At 40.9% G+C, this 18707-nt stretch overlaps 1 protein-coding gene across 1 annotated transcript in view; it reads right to left on the minus strand.

Annotated features, from left to right (window-relative positions):
* Positions 1–18707, minus strand: part of CORIN (corin, serine peptidase) — a 314900-nt gene that overhangs the window by 99287 nt on the left and 196906 nt on the right. Inside the window, exon 6 of the mRNA XM_070372356.1 lies at positions 14490–14603. Coding sequence (XP_070228457.1) covers positions 14490–14603 — 114 coding nt within the window. The remainder of the gene's footprint in view (positions 1–14489; positions 14604–18707) is intronic.

Raw genomic sequence — 18707 nt, forward strand, 5'->3', positions numbered from 1 at the left:
AATGGCACATTGGACAGCAGTTTGACAGCTTCTTATAAGCTTAACTATGACTTCATGAGATTCATGAATTCCACTCTTAGAAATATCTACCCAAGAGAAGTGAAACATATACTCACACAATGACTGGCATGTGAATGTTTATCACAGTATTATTCATAATAGCCAAAGCCTAGAAAAAATCCAAATGCTCAACAACTGGTAAATGTACAAGCGAAATGTAGTGTATCCATACAATGGGATACTGGTCAGCAATTTAAAGTATCAAACTACTGATGCATGTGACAGCATCGATGAAGCTCAGACTTTTGCTAAGTGAAAGAAACCAAATACAAAAACTACATATTGTGTGACCCATTTATAAAGTTTCTGGAAAAAGCAAACTTACAGAGACAGATGTGGCTGTGGCTGGAGATGTGGGAGTGAGGACTGAATGCAGATAAATAGGAGGGAAATGTGGGGAAAGATGGGAAAGGTCTAGAAGTGGATCGTGGTGAGGGTTTCACAGTCCTATAAATTTACTAAATAACTTTACAGTATATAAGTTATACCTCAATAAGGTAAAAATGTTTACATGTAAAGGCTGTAGTTAGTAGCAACTAGACTTCTTAAATGTATTGGATTGGTCAAAAAGTTCATTCAGGTTTTTTTGTAAGATGTCATGGGAAAATCCAAATGAACTTTTGACCAACCCAATATTATCTTTTCCCTTGGAGTGAATTAAGTTCAAAAACAGATTCTTAAGGCTGGAGAGGGATCATGGAAGATGTGCAGAATTTTAGTAGAGTGGATGGAATGAAAATTTCAGCATGTTTCAAGTAGAAGGAAAGAACAAAGCAAGAACAAGCAACAAGAACAAAGCAAGAAAAGCAAGAAGCAAAAAAAAAAAAAGAAAGAAAGAAAAGCAAGAAGCAAAAACAAAGGAAAGAAGTGAGAAAAAAAGCCACATATGAGGATTAGTCTGCTTGACTGATAACGATCAAGAATCTAATGGTAAACATTCCCGCCTCCTGAATTCCAGCTAATTGTTTCTCCTGAAGCAAAAGTCTGCCTCTGATACAATCGGTGATGGGTACTTCTTTACCATGGGGCTTCCCAGGTGGCATTAATGGTAAAGAACCCGCCTGCCAATGCAGGAGATATGAGATGTGGGTTCGATCCCTGGGTTAGGAAGATACCCTGGAGGAGGGCATGGCAACCCACTCCAGCATTATTGACTAGACAGAGGAGCGTGTGGGCTACAGTCCTTAGGGTTGCAAAGAGTCAGACATGACTGAAGCGACTTTGCACACATGCACCTCTTTAAACATCCCAAATTCTGTAACAATTCATTATTAAAAATCTTGGGCACTGACTAGTGAAACAGTGAGTCACATCAAAATATTATACTTGTTATTTACATGAATCATCAACTTCTATTTCAAACAGCACTCTTCTAAGAAGTCACTTAAATACTTTCAGAATCACACCATTTTAGGAATGGAATGTGCCTTAGAGATCATCTGTTCAGTACCATCATTAATTGGGTGTACACACGTGCACACACATAAACAGATACAGAAACTTGTAAGTCCTTTTTTTTTTTTCATTTCCCCTGGGCCAAATAATTTTCAAATGAGGACAATCATCATAAGGGAAAACATAAGGACTAAAAAGAGGTGCCAGTCTTCACCTTGACCGTACTATTTCCCCCCATGCAGCCTAGGGTGCTAACTCCCCATCCTGCACCCTATTGCCAGCTGAGCTGACCACACACATACCGGCTGAGTCAAGAAAGGTTGACTGAGGTTCTCCTGCCCGCTGAGCTAAGTTGGGGAACTTGTGCATCAAGATATATACATTTCCTCGGGAAATGTTAAAGATCTTTTTTTTGTTTTATTTTCATCTCTTATGAGAAGTTTCGAATCAGCATTACGGGGGGATCTTCACCTTGACCATCAGTGCAGAAGTACTTACATCACCAGAGGGAGGAGGCAGTGTGAAGGGGTGATAGATTTTAAAATATGAATTAATATTTTTTAAGCAGTACACTTCACTTTTTTGGATGGTAGGACTGGAGAATCAAATACTTCTTTCAGAATCTGATTAACCTGAGAACACTTAAAATATTCCCAAGGTCCATTCTGGGATCCCTGGTAATTCATACAAAAAAAAACCTCGTCGGATGTATTTTGTAAATTAATGCCGTCATTGATTAACTTATTTCATAAATGGAGATGATTCAAACATTTTTTATAATTCCTCATTATTCATACAGGTACAGGCTCAACTTTCCACTGCTATGACTTTCTTGGTTAGAAGCCATTCTCTGACGTTAGATACAAAATTAGCTGCATTTGGAAAACAACTTGTTACCTCCCTAAGGTCTGTGTGATTAGTAAACACAGAAAACCTTAACCAGAGGCAGTGCACACCCAGAAATACATAGCAAATAGCAAAGATCACAGTGCTTCCTTTTATTGGAATAAATGTTTGTTTCACCTGAAAAGAGATGCTATAAGGGCAATTTGGGGCCAACAGATCAAAACTTACAGAAGCTGCTTGCTGTGCTTTTCTTGCTCAATACAAGCATAATTTTGCATAACCTAAGGTGGGTATTTTTCTAGATACAGATCTTTTTTTTTTTTCTGAATGAGAGTTTTGATACAAAAATGCTGCTTCTAAAGTTCTTGCATGGTAATATTTATTTCAGTCTGGCATCTTACACTATTAACTTTTATCCCTCAAAAATGTCATTAAATGAAAAGAGACAGCTAAGGAACAGAAAATCTTTTTTCAAGAGCTTCATTCAATTTGCTCAGTCTCTTGAGTCTATAAACATAATCATGTTGCCTCAACTCAGGATTCAAGTAGGGATGCTCAATTTCCACCCAGAAACAGCCTTTTTTTGAGATGACCAAGAGGTTAACCAGTTTGCCCACAGTTTTCCAGCTTGTTACAGTGACCTGGGCTTCTTGATGTCCTGAGGGTTTTCAGCTATTGACTTCTAGCTCCAAAATGGGATTTCTCAACTGCAGTACTGTGGACACGTGGGGCTGGGTGACTCTGTTGTGGGGAGCTATCCTGTGCGCTGCATGTTTAGCAACAATCCCAGCCACTGCCCACTAAATGCCAGTAGCATCCCCTTAAACGTCCCCGGTGGTTACAATCAAATAGGTCTCTATATACTACAAAACATCTAGAAGGGAATATTGTCTCCAACAGAGAGCCACTGTTCTGGAATATCCAAGCATCACCTTATTCCAAGGCCAGTTTTAATCCTGTCTTTCCCGTTGGCTCTCTCATGCCAATCTGGCAACCAGTGATCTGTGCTCTTCTCTCTCACAAGATCTTTCTGTTTACACCATCTTTTGCTTTGCCCTACCTATTATATTGGGCTTCCCAGGCAGCACTAGTGGTAAAGAACTGGCCTACCAATGCAGGAGACATAAGAGACATGGGTTCAATCCCACAATTGGGAAGATCTCCTAGAGAAGGGCATGGCAACCCACGCCAGTATTCTTGCCTAGAGAATCCCATGGACAGAGGAGCCTGGCGGACTACAGTCCATAGAGTCACAAAGAGTCAGACACAACTGAAGTGACTTAGCGTGCACATCTATTATATTGTTCTAAAATACGATATTTAATTATCTCTGTGTTTATGTTATGATCTCTATGCCATTTCCCTGATTAGACTAAAAGGCTCATGAAGCAAAAAAATCATGTCTTAACAGTCTTTATATTTACTAGGTATCTAGAATGTTGCACTCATCTCACACACTAGTAAAGTAATGCTCAAAATTCTCCAAGCCAGGCTTCAGCAATACGTGAACCATGAACTTCCTGATGTTCAAGCTGGTTTTAGAAAAGGCAGAGCAACCAGAGATCAAATTGCCAACATCTGCTGGATCATGGAAAAAGCAAGAGAGTTCCAGAAAAGCATCTATTTCTGCTTTATTGACTATGCCAAAGCCTTTGACTGTGTGGATCACAATAAACTGTGGAAAATTCTGAAAGAGATGGGAATACCAGACCACCTGATCTGCCTCTTGAGAAATCTGTAGGCAGGTCAGGAAGCAACAGTTAGAACTGGACATGGACCAACAGACTGGTTCCAAATAGGAAAAGGAGTATGTCAAGGCTGTATATTGTCACCCTGCTTATTTAACTTCTATGCAGAGTACATCATGAGAAACGCTGGACTGGAAGAAACACAAGCTGGAATCAAGGTTGCTGAGAGAAATATCAATAACCTCAGATATGCAGATGACACCACCCTTATGGCAGAAAGTGAAGAGGAACTAAAAAGCCGCTTGATGAAAGTGAAAGTGGAGAGTGAAAAAGTTGGCTTAAAGCTCAACATTCAGAAAATGAAGATCATGGCATCCGGTCCCATCACTTCATGGAAAATAGATGGGGAAACCAGTGGAAACAGTGTCAGACTTGATTTTTCTGGGCTCCAAAATCACTGCAGATGGTGACTGCAGCCATGAAATTAAAAGATGCTTACTCCTTGGAAGGAAAGTTATGACCAACCTAGATGGCATTTTCAAAAGCAGAGACGTTACTTTGCCAACAAAGGTCCATCTAGTCAAGGCTATGGTTTTTCTTGTGGTCATGTATGGATGTGAGAGTGGGACTGTGAAGAAGGCTTAGCACCGAAGAATTAATGCTTTTGAACTGTGGTGTTGGAGAAGACTCTTGAGAGTCCCTTGGACTGCAAGGAGATCCAACCAGTCCATTCTGAAGGAGATCAGCCCTGGGATTTCTTTGGAAGGAATGATGCTAAAGCTGAAACTCCAGTACTTTGGCCACCTCATGCGAAGAGTTGACTCATTGTTAAAGACTCTGGTGCTGGGAGGGATTGGGGGCAGGAGGAGAAGGGGACGACAGAGGATGAGATGGCTGGATGGCATCACTGACTCAATGGACATGAGTCTGAGTGAACTCCGGGAGTTGGTGATGGACAGGGAGGCCTGGTGTGCTGCGATTCATGGGGTTGCAAAGAGTCGGACACAACTGAGCGACTGATCTGATCTGATCTAGAACATGCTTCACACACAGCAGGAATTCAAAACTATTCAATAATTTTATTGATTCCATATCATCAGATGGCCTCAAAACAGGAGTGAATTTTCCAGACATCTGAAACTTCTTCCATTAGGGTAGAATGAAATATTTTTATTTTTATTAATTTGGTAGAAATTTTTCTAGTATTTATTTGCTCCCCTGTCCTAATAAATATAGTAGCTACAGTCATTTTTGATGATTCAGAAACATTATTTGGAATATCAGTTTTTATTCTGTGCTACTTGGGTGGCCTCCTTTCCAAGATAGCTTCATGTGGTGCTGTTTTTAAAATCATTGTGCATATTGTAGTATTTCTGTCTCCTCCACAATGTATCACCTGACCTTTGGTGGGGCAGGAGTGGGAGGGATGTTGGAAGGATGGCATGGAGAATAAGATAACAACCACAGTCACAACCATAAATCCTAATGCCTTTTGAGAATTAATGCATGCCAGGCACTGGTCTCTGTACTTGACATCTAGTGATTCATTATTCTGCTCAACAATTCTAGAGATAGTTAGTATAATAGTATTATTTATTGTCTCCACTTTACTGATGAGGACACTGAGACCCCAGAGAGACTGAGTACCTTGCCATATTTACAGAGGCAGGAAATGATAAAGAAGAAATAGGAGGAGCTTCCCTGGTGGCTCAGTGGTAAAGAATTTGCCTGCCAATGCAGGAGACACGGGTTCAATCCCTAGTCCTCCTTGGAGCAACCGTGTCACAACAATTGAGCCTGTGCTCTGGAGCCTGGGAACTGCAACTACTCAGCCCACATGCCTCAGCTACTGAAACTTGCATGCCCTAGAACCCATGCTCCACAATAAGAGAAGCCACTGCAGTGAGAAGCCTGCAGCTAGACAGCAGTCCCCGCTTGCCACAGTTAGAGAAAAGCCCAACAGCAAGGAAGACCCAGCACAGCCAAAAAGAAAGAAAGGAGGAAAGAAAGAAATAGGAACCCAGGCAGTCTGACTCAAGACCTCGTATTATTATCTGTGTATAACTAATTATGCTAACTAGTATATTTAGTTAACTCAGTATAATTAGTGTACCACAGTACACAAAAATAAATGGGGTAACAAGCAATGTTATCCCAAATTCAGAGTGAATGACTCCTGAAATTATTTGACATTGGTTTACATGGCATAAAGTATGAGGACTTTGTGGCAGTTCTTTTCCCTGTGACAACCCACTTTCTGAGGCTTTTTCATTTGCTAAGCACCTGCTACATATCGGATGCTGTTCTAGAGCTGGTTATAGAATCATAAGATGATAGAATATTAGCAACAAAAGAGACACCAGACACCCTCTAGTGCAGTGGTTTCAAACCTGACTGCACACTAGAGTCACTGGCAGAGTTTCACAAAGGGACTGCTGTCTGGGCGCCGCCTCCAGACTGGGAGAGCTAGAATTTCTGCAAGTGCGGCTTCCTGGAGATGCTACTGTGCTGCCGGTCTTGATGACAAGGAAAACCAGGGGGTGAGATGTAGCCTATTTCAAGTCACAGAACTAAAAATTTTAAAATCACGTCCTAATTTTCAAAAATTTTTTCTCTATATGACAAAAATCCTTCTCAGCAGTTGGATACCTGTCCATTTTACCAATACTTAAGTAAGAGACAGGGCTTCCCTGGTGTCTCAGACAGTAAAGAGTCCACCTACAATGCAGGAGACCTGAGTTTGATCCCTGGGTCAGGAACATCCCCTGGAGAAGGGAATGGCAACCCACTCCAGTGTTCTTGACTGAAGAATTCCATGGACAGAGGAGCCTGGTGGGCTACAGTCCACAGGGTCGCAAAGAGTTGGACATGACTGAGCAACTAACACACACAAGGAAGAGATCAACAAACACAACAAAATGAGTTGTGAGGAGGTCAGTAAGCAGTCCCAGATACCTGGTGAGCCACTGTAATAGACAATTATCTCCCTCAACGTAACAGAGCACCCAAACTAAACATTTTCCTGTCATATGAATGATCTGAGAACAATCATTCACCAAATTTGCACTTTCTGGACATTGGCAAGTCAAAAGCAGCATTAAGAGAAATTAATTTAATTTGGACCCACTCGGGAGTGGGTTCAAATCTGGCACTTTGAACCACTGGCAAATTATTTCATTGCCATGAGCTTCACCTCTGTACCTGAACAAAAAGGAGTAATACTTCCTTTGCTGAAAATTAAACCACATCATGTAGGTAAATGCTTCCCCAGCACACTTGATTTGAGAACTCACTCAAACAGCAAACCCCTTCCCTTCCTTCCTAGGAAGGCAGTCCTCCTCCTGTACCTGTCAGAACCCTCAGAACATGGTAAATCCTTGAGCTCCAACTGGGAATGTCCAGCAAAAACCTCCTTCTCCCCTTGGGAGTATCTGTGGGCTGCATTCCAGCTCTGATCCATGCCCTAAGTCAGACATGACACTATACCTTCACTTCAGCACGGTGACAACAGGAGGGTGGCCCCTTCCATAAACACACACGCTGCAATACCACAGGCCCTGGCGTGCTAAGTTGCAGAGGCTGATGTCCTCGTAAGGTCAGCAACAATTGCATGCAAAGCTTTCAATGTCTAACTAAGTATTTTCATGAACAAGTATTCTGAAGGGATGTATTTCCTCAACGAACAAAGCCAAATGGTTTTTGAAGTATGTTCATGAGGAAGGAAAGCCTGTATCTTCCTTAATAAACTCTTCCACTCCTGGGACATTGCTGACTACCTTACAGAATAATAATAATACCTTCTTGTTCAGTGACTGACTGGGAAAATGTACTCTTTCAACAAATGCAGCAGAAAGCTCCTCTTACTGTTTAGAGTGTAATGTTCCATGCAATGGGAGACGAAGCCAGTGTTGGTCTACCTCAGAGGTAGAGGCACCTGTAGAGTTTGAATATGACACAACAAGGGCCATAATTAGGGGATAAACAAGATATTCCACTGTAACTCCCATTACTGTATATAATTCTATTGAACCACTTAAAATCACTACTGTAGGTGCTTTGTATAATATTTGCTCCCAAATCCATAGCAATATTCAGTTCAGTTCAGTCGCTCAGTCGTGTCCGACTCTTTGCAACCCCATGAATCGCAGCACACCAGGCCTCCCTGTCCATCACCAACTCCTGGAGTTCACTCAGACTCACGTCCATCAAGTCAGTGATGCCATCCAGCCATCTCATCCTCTGTCATCCCCTTCTCCTCCTGCCCCCAATCCCTCCCAGCATCAGAGTCTTTTCCAATGAGTCATCTCTTCGCATGAGGTGGCCAAAGTATTGGAGTTTCAGTTTTAGCATCATTCCTTCCAAAGAAATCCCAGGGCTGATCTCCTTCAGAATGGACTGGTTGGATCTCCTTGCAGTCCAAGGGACTCTCAAGAGTCTTCTCCAACACCACAATTCAAAAGCATCAATTCTTTGGCGCTCAGCCTTCTTCACAGTCCCACTCTCACATCCATACATGACCACAAGAAAAACCATAGCCTTGACTAGACAGACCTTTGTTGGCAAAATAATGTCTCTGCTTTTGAATATGCTACCTAGGTTGGACATAACATTCCTTCCAAGGAGTAAGCGTCTTTTAATTTCATGGCTGCAGTCATGAAATCTGCAGTGATTTTGGAGCCCAAAAACATAAAGTCTGACACTGTTTCCACTGTTTCCCCATCTATTTTCCATGAAGTGATGGGACCAGATGCCACGATCTTCATTTTCTGAATGTTGAGCTTTAAGCCAACTTTTTCACTCTCCTCTTTCACTTTCGTCAAGCGGCTTTTTAGTTTCTCTTCACTTTCTGCCATAAGGGTGGTGTCATCTGCATATCTGAGGTTATTGATATTTCTCTCAGCAATCTTGATTCCAGCTTGTGTTTCTTCCAGTCCAGCGTTTCTCATGATGTACTCTGCACAGAAGTTAAATAAGCAGGGTGACAATATACAGCCTTGACAGACTCCTTTTCCTGTTTGGAACCAGTCTGTTGTTCCATGTCCAGTTCTAACTGTTGCTTCCTGACCTGCCTACAGATTTCCCAACAGGCATGTCAGGTGGTCTGGTATTCCCATCTCTTTCAGAATTTCCCACAGTTTATTGTGATCCACACAGTCAAAGGCTTTGGCATAGTCAATAAAGCAGAAATAGATGCTTTTCTGGAACTCTCTTGCTTTTTCCATGATCCAGCAGATGTTGGCAATTTGATCTCTGGTCCTCTGCCTTTTCTAAAACATCTGAAAGTTCACAGTTCACACATTGCAGAAGCCTGGCTTGGAGAATTTTGAGCATTACTTTACTAGCATGTGAGATGAGTGCAATTGTGTGGTAGTCTGAGCATTCTTTGGCATTGCCTTTCTTTGGGATTGGAATGAAAACGGACCTTTTCCAGTCCTGTGGCCACTGCTGAGTTTTCCAAATTTGCTGGCATATTGAGTGCAGCGCTTTCACAGCATCATCTTTCAGGATTTGAAATAGCTCAACCTGAATTCCACCACCTCCACTAGCTTTGTTCGTAGTGATGCTTTCTAAGGCCCACTTGACTTCACATTCCAGGATGTCTAGCTCTAGGTCAGTGATCACACCATCATGATTATCTGGCTCGTGAAGATCTTTTTTGTACAGTTCTTCTGTGTATTCTTGCCACCTCTTCTTAATATCTTCTGCTTCTGTTAGGTCCATACCATTTCTGTCCTTTATCAAGCCCATCTTTGCATGAAATGTTCCCTTGGTATCTCTAATTTTCTTGAAAAGATCTCTAGTCTTTCCCATTCTGTTGTTTTCCTCTATTTCTTTGCATTGATTGCTGAAGAAGGCTTTCTTATCTCTTCTTGCTATTCTTTGGAACTCTGCATTCAGATGCTTATATATTTCCTTTTCTCCTTTGCTTTTCGCTTCTCTTCTTTTCACAGCTATTTGTAAGGCCTCCCCAGACAGCCATTTTACTTTTTTGCATTTCTTTTCCATGGGGATGGTCTTGATCCCTGTCTCCTGTACAATGTCACAAACCTCAGTCCATAGTTCATCAGGCACTCTATCTATCAGATCTAGGCCCTTAAATCTATTTCTCACTTCCACTGTATAATCATAAGGGATTTGATTTAGGTCATATCTGAATGGTCTAGTGGTTTTCCCTACTTTCTTCAATTTCAGTCTGAATTTGGTAATAAGGAGTTCATGATCTGAGCCACAGTCAGCTCCCGGTCTTGTTTTTGTTGACTGTATAGAGCTTCTCCACCTTTAGCTGCAAAGAATATAATCAATCTGATTACAGTGTTGACCATCTGGTGATGTCCATGTATAGAGTCTTCTCTTGTGTTGGAAGAGGGTGTTTGCTATGACCAGTGCATTTTCTTGGCAAAACTCTATTAGTCTTTGCCCTGCTTCATTCCATATTCCAAGGCCAAATTTGCCTGTTACTCCAGGTGTTTCTTGACTTCCTACTTTTTCATTCCAGTCCCCTATAATGAAAAGGACATCTTTTTTGGGTGTTAGTTCTAAAAGGTCTTGTAGGTCTTCATAGAACTGTTCAAGTTCAGTTTCTTCAGCATTACTGGTTGGGGCACAGACTTGGATTACTGTGATATTGAATGGTTTGCCTTGGAAACGAACAAAGATCATTCTGTCGTTTTTGAGATTGCATCCAAGTACTGCATTTCGGACTCTTTTGTTGACCATGATGGCTACTCCATTTCTTCTGAGGGATTCCTGACTGCAGTAGTAGATATAATGGTCATCTCAGCTGAATTCACCCATTCAAGTCCATTTTAGTTCGCTGATTCCTAGAATGTCGACATTCACTCTTGCCATCTCTTGTTTGACCACTTCCAATTTGCCTTGATTCATGGACCTGACATTCCAGGTTCCTATGCAATATTGCTCTTTACAGCATCAGACCTTGCTTCTACCACCAGTCACATCCACAGCTGGGTATTCTTTTTGCTTTGGCTCCATCCCTTCATTCTTTCTGGAGTTGTTTCTCCACTGATCTCCAGTAGAATATTGGGCACCTACTGACCTGGGGAGTTCCTCTTTCAGTATCCTATCATTTTGCCCTTTCATACTGTTTATGGAGTTCTCAAGGCAAGAATTCTGAAGTGGTTTGCCGTTCCCTTCTCCAGTGGATCACATTCTGTCAGATCTCTCATCTAGCAATATTACTTAATGTAAATATGTGCTCAGACACTCAGTGGTATCCGATTCTTTGCAACCCTGTGGACTGTAGCCTGCCAGGCTCCTCTGTCCATGGGATTCTCCCAGCAAGAATACTAGAGTGGGTGGCCATGCCTTCCTCCAGGGGATCATCCCAACCAGGGAGTGAATCCATGTCTCTTAAGTCTCCTGTACAGGCAGGTGGGTTCTTTACCACTAGTGTTACCTGGGAAGCCCAGTGTAAATATACGTCCCATAAAAAATGTTTTTTATGTACAATCATGTACCATAGGTTTTTCTGAAGAGAGAATTCCAAATTATAAAAACAAATATCTTAGTGAAAACATTTCTAACAAAATATGAGCAACATAACTGAAATTCTATAGGATGTTAGATATTAGATAAAATAAATAAATGCATGAATAAATGTGAGGTCTGCTACTGCTAAGTCACTTCAGTCGTGTCCGACTCTGTGTGACCCCATACACGGCAGCCTACCAGGCTCCCCCGTCCCTGGGATTCTCCAGGCAAGAACACTGGAGTGGGTTGCCATTTCCTTCTCCAATGCATGAAAGTGAAAAGTGAAAGGGAAGTCGCTCAGTCGTGTCTGACACTTTGTGACCCCATGGACTGCAGCCTACCAGGCTCCTCTGTCCATGGGATTCTCCAGGCAAGAGTACTGGAGTGGGGTGCCATTGCCTTCTCCAATGTGAGGTCATATGTAAACAAAGAATTTTGAGGAAATACCAAGTTAAGATAAAATTAATGTTTTAAAAAAAAACCTGGGATTTATCAGAAACTTTAGTGAGCAAATATGTACTCTAAGTCTCTAGGAAGTAGATCAGGGCTTCCCAGGTTGCTCAGTGGTAACTCCCCTGCCAGTGTAGGAGTTGCAGGAGACATGGGTTCAATCCCTGGGTCAGGAAGATCCCCTGAAGGGGAAAACAGCAACCCACTCTTGCCTGGAAAATCCCATGGACAGAGGAATCTAGTGGGTTACAGTCCATGGGGTCACAAAGAGTTGGACATGACTGAAGCAACTGAGATCTGACAGACATCATTTCTCATGCTTTTTTCCAGGCATTTTTCAAGACTCAGGTACTATAAAATACCAGTTTGGGAAATACTGACCCTAACTAAATATTACCACAACATACTGCCTTTCAAAAGTTATGGCAAATAAATGTCCTAGAAGCCTTCATGTGGAAGAAGAGTTGGCCTGCCTGGTAAACACACCAGAGGAATCTTTCAGTTGAGGTGAGCAATTGAGAGGAGCTCTTATAAAGCTTTGGCAACTCCTTCAGGAAGGAAAACACAGCTTTTCCTATAGTAACAATTGCTGGTCATATAACCATTAAAAAGCAATTCAAACACCATTGCATATGGGCTTGTTTTGGAGGCAGATCCTGCAATGTATTCTTGAGGCTAATTTTTCCATTTTATCTGTTGCATAATTGCAAACCAATTTGAGATCTGAATATATATTTGATGTGGACTGAAAGGCTGTGTCCTCCCAAAATTTATAGATTTGAAACTGTGTACAAGCCCTGTGCCCTTGTCTTTGTCTGACTCAAGAGTTAATGACTGGGAAATGTGAAGATGTAGAAACAAAGAAGGCAATGGCACCCCACTCCAGCACTCTTGCCTGGAAAATCCCATGGATGGAGGAGCCTGGTGGGCTGCAGTCCATGGGGTCACGAAGAGTTGGACACGACTGAGCGACTTCACTTTCACTTTTCACTTTCATGCATTGGAGAAGGAAATGGCAACCCACTCCAGTGTTCTTGCCTGGAGAACCCCAGGGATGGGGGAGCCTGGTGGGCTGCCGTGTATGGGGTCGCACGGAGTCGGACACGACTGAAGTGACTTAGCAGCAGCAGCAGAAACAAAGAACAGCTATTGGGCTGGGGAACTGGTAACAATTTAGACTACAATTCTGTCACAGAACAGAATTACCAAACTCCCAGTTCCCTGGAAGGTACAGATAAATGCCTGACACACACTCATAAGTTGCTTTTACAGGAAGAAGACCCCCTCCAGATGAAAACTGCTGACCACAAGAACACAGACCTTAGACTGGTTGAAACCAGAAGGTTGATAAGGCTTGAAACTTACCTGATGCCAACCAATCCAAGACCTATCCATGAGCTGATCATGTCCTAAGCACTATAAAACTCCTCACTACCCGCTCCAGGGTGGGTCACACAGTTCAGGGCATTAGTGCACTGAGGCCCCCTTTGCCTGGCAAAGCAATTAAAGCTACTCTTTTCTATTTCACCCAAAAGTCTGTTCTGTGTTTCTATTCTGTACCAGTGAACAGAGGCTGAGTTTCAGCAACATGTTGAAGCTTTAATCCCCAACATGAGGGATAGGGCCTGTGAAGTAGTGATAAAGATCAGTGGGTGGGACCCTAATTCAACTGAGCTGATACCCTTATAAGAAGGGGAAGAGACACATGAGAGCTCTCTCCTCCCTCCTCTCCCCTTCTCCCCTTCTCTTGCATTCCCCCCAAAGAGGTTATTTGACTACACAGGCATATGGCAGTTACCTGCAAACCAGGAACAGAACTCTCATCAGAAACTGAACCCTGTCGGACCTTGATCTTGGACTTTTCAGCCTCCAGAACTGTGAGAAAATACATTTCTGTTGTTTAAGTCTCAGCCTGTGGTATTTTGTAAGGCAGCTCAAGCAAACACATACAATATTGGACAAACCACCGTTTTTGGTCAAAACAACTAACTAAATCAATGATAAGAAAGTGGAGGATGTTTAAAGGCTGAATCTACCGATCCATAGATGCAGAACAGTTGGTTCGTGCCTTAATTCTCTCCAGGCTGAGAGGAAGCATAAACAAACAAGACATTTTGAGTGTTCTGTGTCACGAATGTTAAAAATCATGAGGGTAAAAAATGTTCCTATTAAAAATATCCTTCTTTTTTTTAAAAAAAAGTTGACCTTTATACTCTTAGAACTTTAAAAACAAAAACCCTCACCCAAAGAAAATAAATGAAAAGCCTTTTTCCAATTTTAAGATACTTGAAGGAAAAACACTTCGAGCCCGACCTGTTCCAAAGCACATCTAGCTGTCAAGTTCCTAATGGAATCAGGCTTTTGAAGGTGTGCAAACATGCAGCTGTCATGTGGGGCGGGGGAAGATAAACACTTTGCTCGCCAAAGAAAGGCAAACTAACAGCAGTCCACCCAAGCACCGGGTGGTTGTCAGGACTAGACAACGGAATGCTCTGGTTTCCAGGCCCCTGAATAGAAGCCATAACCCTGCAGACAACCCCCACACCGCCTGTCACATACTGCAATGAGCCTCGTCACTCCAGTCATCACAGTCGTTGTAGCCGTTACACTGCAGTTTCCTGGGGACGCAGATGCCACTGGTGCACAGAAAGCTCTCGCCCCCTCTGCAGAGCACTAAAAAAAAAGGAGAGAGGCAGAAAAGCAATGTCAAAATAAATAAGAGGGTTTGTTTTTTTTTTTTAATTAGGAGAAATAAAGAACAGAAAGAAAACCTTCTCTTGATGTTCAACAGATGTGTTTCCCAACTCCCTCGGTTTCATTGTCACCAATTCCTCTCTGGCTTTCCAGAACATTAATTGTAAAATTACCTGAGAAGAATACAAAGTGTTTGCCTGAGAAAAGTGAAAGGAAATTCGCCAGTGGGCTTTCATAGCACAAGGGAGCAGCCTCGTCTATTGCACAACTTATGTGCGAAAAGATACTGAATGGGAGTATTTTTTTTAATAACCGAAAATTATTTCAAAGTGAAATTTATTGAACAAACATTTAAAATCCTTCTACAACAATGTCATGCAGAGAAAGTTAGTTACAAATAGTTGATATGTGCTTGAACACAGGCATAGAGACCCTATGCCTTGTACTGAAATGTATTTATTAACTTGGCTTAATAAAAATGCCAGTTAAAAATGTCAGAGCCTATTTTGGCATAAGGAATGTGAAACAACATTAGCTAATAATATTTTCTTTCTTTTCTTTTCCTTAACACGGTTGCACTTTGGTATTCTTTGCTTTAAATATTATGTTCTTTTTCTTCTCAAAATTCAACAAATATTCAATTATTTCAAAATTACATTAGACACAAAATGTGGGAGAAGAAGCTAGAAAGATTTTTCTAAGGGAGACCATTACTTAAAGGACAAATTAATTCAACAAAATGGGTGTTAAAATACACTTCAATATTTAGCAATTTGTATCAAATGCCTTTTAATTGTGTATAACCTTTGGCCCAGCAATCTTATTTCTTGGCCTTCACACAAAGTAAATCATCATGAATAAGTCCAAGTTTTTATATTTAAGGGTATTAATACCATCATGGTTTATAAGACGAAAACTGAAATAACAGCTATGCAATAATAGAAGATTGGTTACATAAATCTTAGTACTACATATAAGGGATACCATTATAGCCACTGAAAATTATATTGCGAAAAATAAAGTCCTGGACCAAAGTTCAGGATAATTTAATTGTAAAAACACCATCTGGTTCTAAAAAAGCATAATACAATTTGGCCTAGAAAGAAGTATTAACATATCTAAGTTTACTCTGATTATCTCTGGTATTAAAATTGAAAGCAATTTTTATTTTCTTCATTGTATTTTATTCTGTATTTTATAAGTGTTCTTATAATGATCATGTCTTATGTTTATAATCAGAGAAAAACTCAACTTATTTTCATGAGATCCGAATTCAGAGTAATGGTAAAATAAATATAAGCCTCCAAAATATTTCTCTCTCCCTTCCACAAAAGTTAGCAGAATCAGCCTATGGTCACCTGCCTGGCCACTGTCACCATTCCCTGAACTGTGTATTCCTTGATGAGATGAATCTTGTTGTCTAACTAAAGGGAAATAGGAAATAGGGAACATTTAACTCACAAACTGAAATACAGAAAACTTCAGACAGAACATTCCAGGCAGTAAGGTCCATGACGCTTACATGTTCCACATTCCCCAGCAGAGTGGTTGGCACTCAGGAGGTTCTTAATTAAAGGGAAAAAGTCACTTCCATCTCAGTGGAGCACAATATATTGCCACAAGGCAAAGGAAAAATGCAATTAATGGATTATCTTGCAATGCTATCAAAGAATCAGAGTTTCAATTTGTTGAACATTAAGTGAAAGTGCAAATGTCTTAGTCACTCAGTTATACATGACACTTTGCAGCCCCATGGGTATAGCCTGCCAGGCTCCTCCACCCATGGAATTCTCTAAGCAAGAATGCTGGAGTGGGTTGCCATTTCCTTCTCAGAGAATCTTCCTGACCCAAGGATCAAATCTGGGTCTCCTCCATTGCAGGCAGGTTCTTTACTATCTGAGTCACCAGGGAAGCCCTGTTGAACATTAACTACCAGTCAATTTGGTATGTTTCTTATGATGGTAATTCATGTGTAACCTTCAAAATATCAACAATGAAAATCTGGATTTCCATTATATCCCATGATTTCTGAATCAATACAAATGGCATCTATGGATTTCAACTGCCAAGACATGCAACAAGCTTAAGCTTTATAGGGTCTTAGAGGAGGAGAAGGGGATGACAGAGGATGAGATGGTTGGATGGCATCACCGACTTAACGGACATAAGTTTGGGTGGACTCCGGGAGTTGGTGATGGACAAGAAGGCCTGGCATGCCTTCTTGGGAAAGTTCATGGGGTCGCAAAGAATCAAACATGACTGAGCGACTGAACTGAACTGAACTGAGAGGACTCAGCCCAAAATTGCACTCCTCTAGCTACAGACAGAAACTCCTCAAGACTATACAGGAAACCAGATATAAAATGAAAAACCAAAACAGTAAAGATATTACTGGCCAGTCTATACAATAGCCTCTCTTTAGGGTTAAGAGAAAGTTTTCAAGAAGTGTGCATCCTATTGTGAGATTGTTTCTGTACCACACTAGAAAGTGCAGAAATTCCATCTGTCTGCATTTCAGCAGCTGCAACCCCTCAGAAGAATGACTGCATTCCCTACATTGTGGTTTGATGATTCCTTGGGAAATGTGGCTCAAAGTTCAACATTAAATAGCTCCTAACATCTAGGCTTCATCTCTAAGACCCCCATATATTTTACTCCAATAAAGCCATTCTTGTGTAAGGTTCTATAAAATCTGGATCAAATTTAAAACATGGAATTGCTGACATGTTTTGATTACTGATATCCCGTGTCTTTGTTGATTCAGCAGAAACTGACTTCTTTTGTGTGGTTTCTCAGTTGGAGAAGTGGCTGTCCCTGATTTTAAGACACTGAAAATTGTTTCTTTATTCTTATTCTCCCTTTGCAAGTCCTTTGGATGTTCGTTCACAGCTTCATTAATCAATATTCTCTGTACAGTTAGGATAGCTTTGTACTTTCTCCTTCTGTTTGATGTCTTCTTAACCTGTATTCAGAATCTTAACTTTCGTGTAAAACTGTTTGCATTTGTGTAAAACAGTTCAACTAGCAAAACATTTCAGACATATCTCATTTAGAAGTTCTAAAGAGCTCAATAACTACACAAGTAAGAATTCTATCACAACTTCCTCAGGGTAAGTGGTAGTTTACAAAAGAGAAACTAGAGCATTGTGTGCTTAAGACTGCAATTGCCCAAAGCCATGGAGCTAAGAATACATGAAAACACCCCAGAGTTGTGAGGTGCGGGCTCTAGATCCAATCCTTCACACCATAGCCACTCTCTGCACAGTTGACAGGCATTCAGTTCAAGGACACCAGGTTCAGGTAAAAACTCAAACTTGCCTTTTTCTTTCTAAACAAAAGATAAATAATCTGTCCTTCAGGTAAACTAGACCAGATGAGATGACATTCTTTGTGAGCTCTCAATTTTTTAGAAAACACCCTGAGAGAGCTCTTAGCATGTTTTTGGAGAGATTTTCAACCATAAATGTCACTGTCTTGTAACAATCATCTTCCAATAGCCTTTAGACTGAGTCCTTAAGATGACAAAGGGATATTCCCAGAGGTGAAGTCATGCTATCCAATCTTGACATCATTTTCATTAACATCATCTATAATTCTGTGTATAAATTGGACTTTAGATCAATGGCAGTTTCATTCATTGATTGAGAAAATATTAACTAGCTCCTATATGCTAAGCATTACTCTAGCAGTAATGCCAGATACAGCAGTAAAGAAAACAAAACGACTTCACCTTCATGTAGCATATATTCTACTGAACATCACCTAATAAAGAAATTTTACTAACTAAAGATGCTTCATCACCAAAATTACTTCCATTTATACATATGACAATTAATATTAATACACTAATAGCAGTATACAAAGATATATTGCTTAAGATAGTTTACATATCTTAATGAAGAGGACTATTATGAATCACTTGGACTTCAGAATCTCATGGATTCTGAAGAGTATATACCCCTGAGGATGATCCGCTTTTTTCAGTCTTTTTGCTTCTGATAACAAACTGCTGAAATAACACCTATAGCCTGAAACAAACTTCAGATTTTCTGCAATTGTTTCCAGGCCTCTCAGGTCTCTCTG

The sequence above is a fragment of the Bos mutus genome, chromosome 6 (assembly GCF_027580195.1).
Source record: "Bos mutus isolate GX-2022 chromosome 6, NWIPB_WYAK_1.1, whole genome shotgun sequence".
NCBI classification, from domain to species: Eukaryota; Metazoa; Chordata; class Mammalia; order Artiodactyla; family Bovidae; genus Bos; species Bos mutus.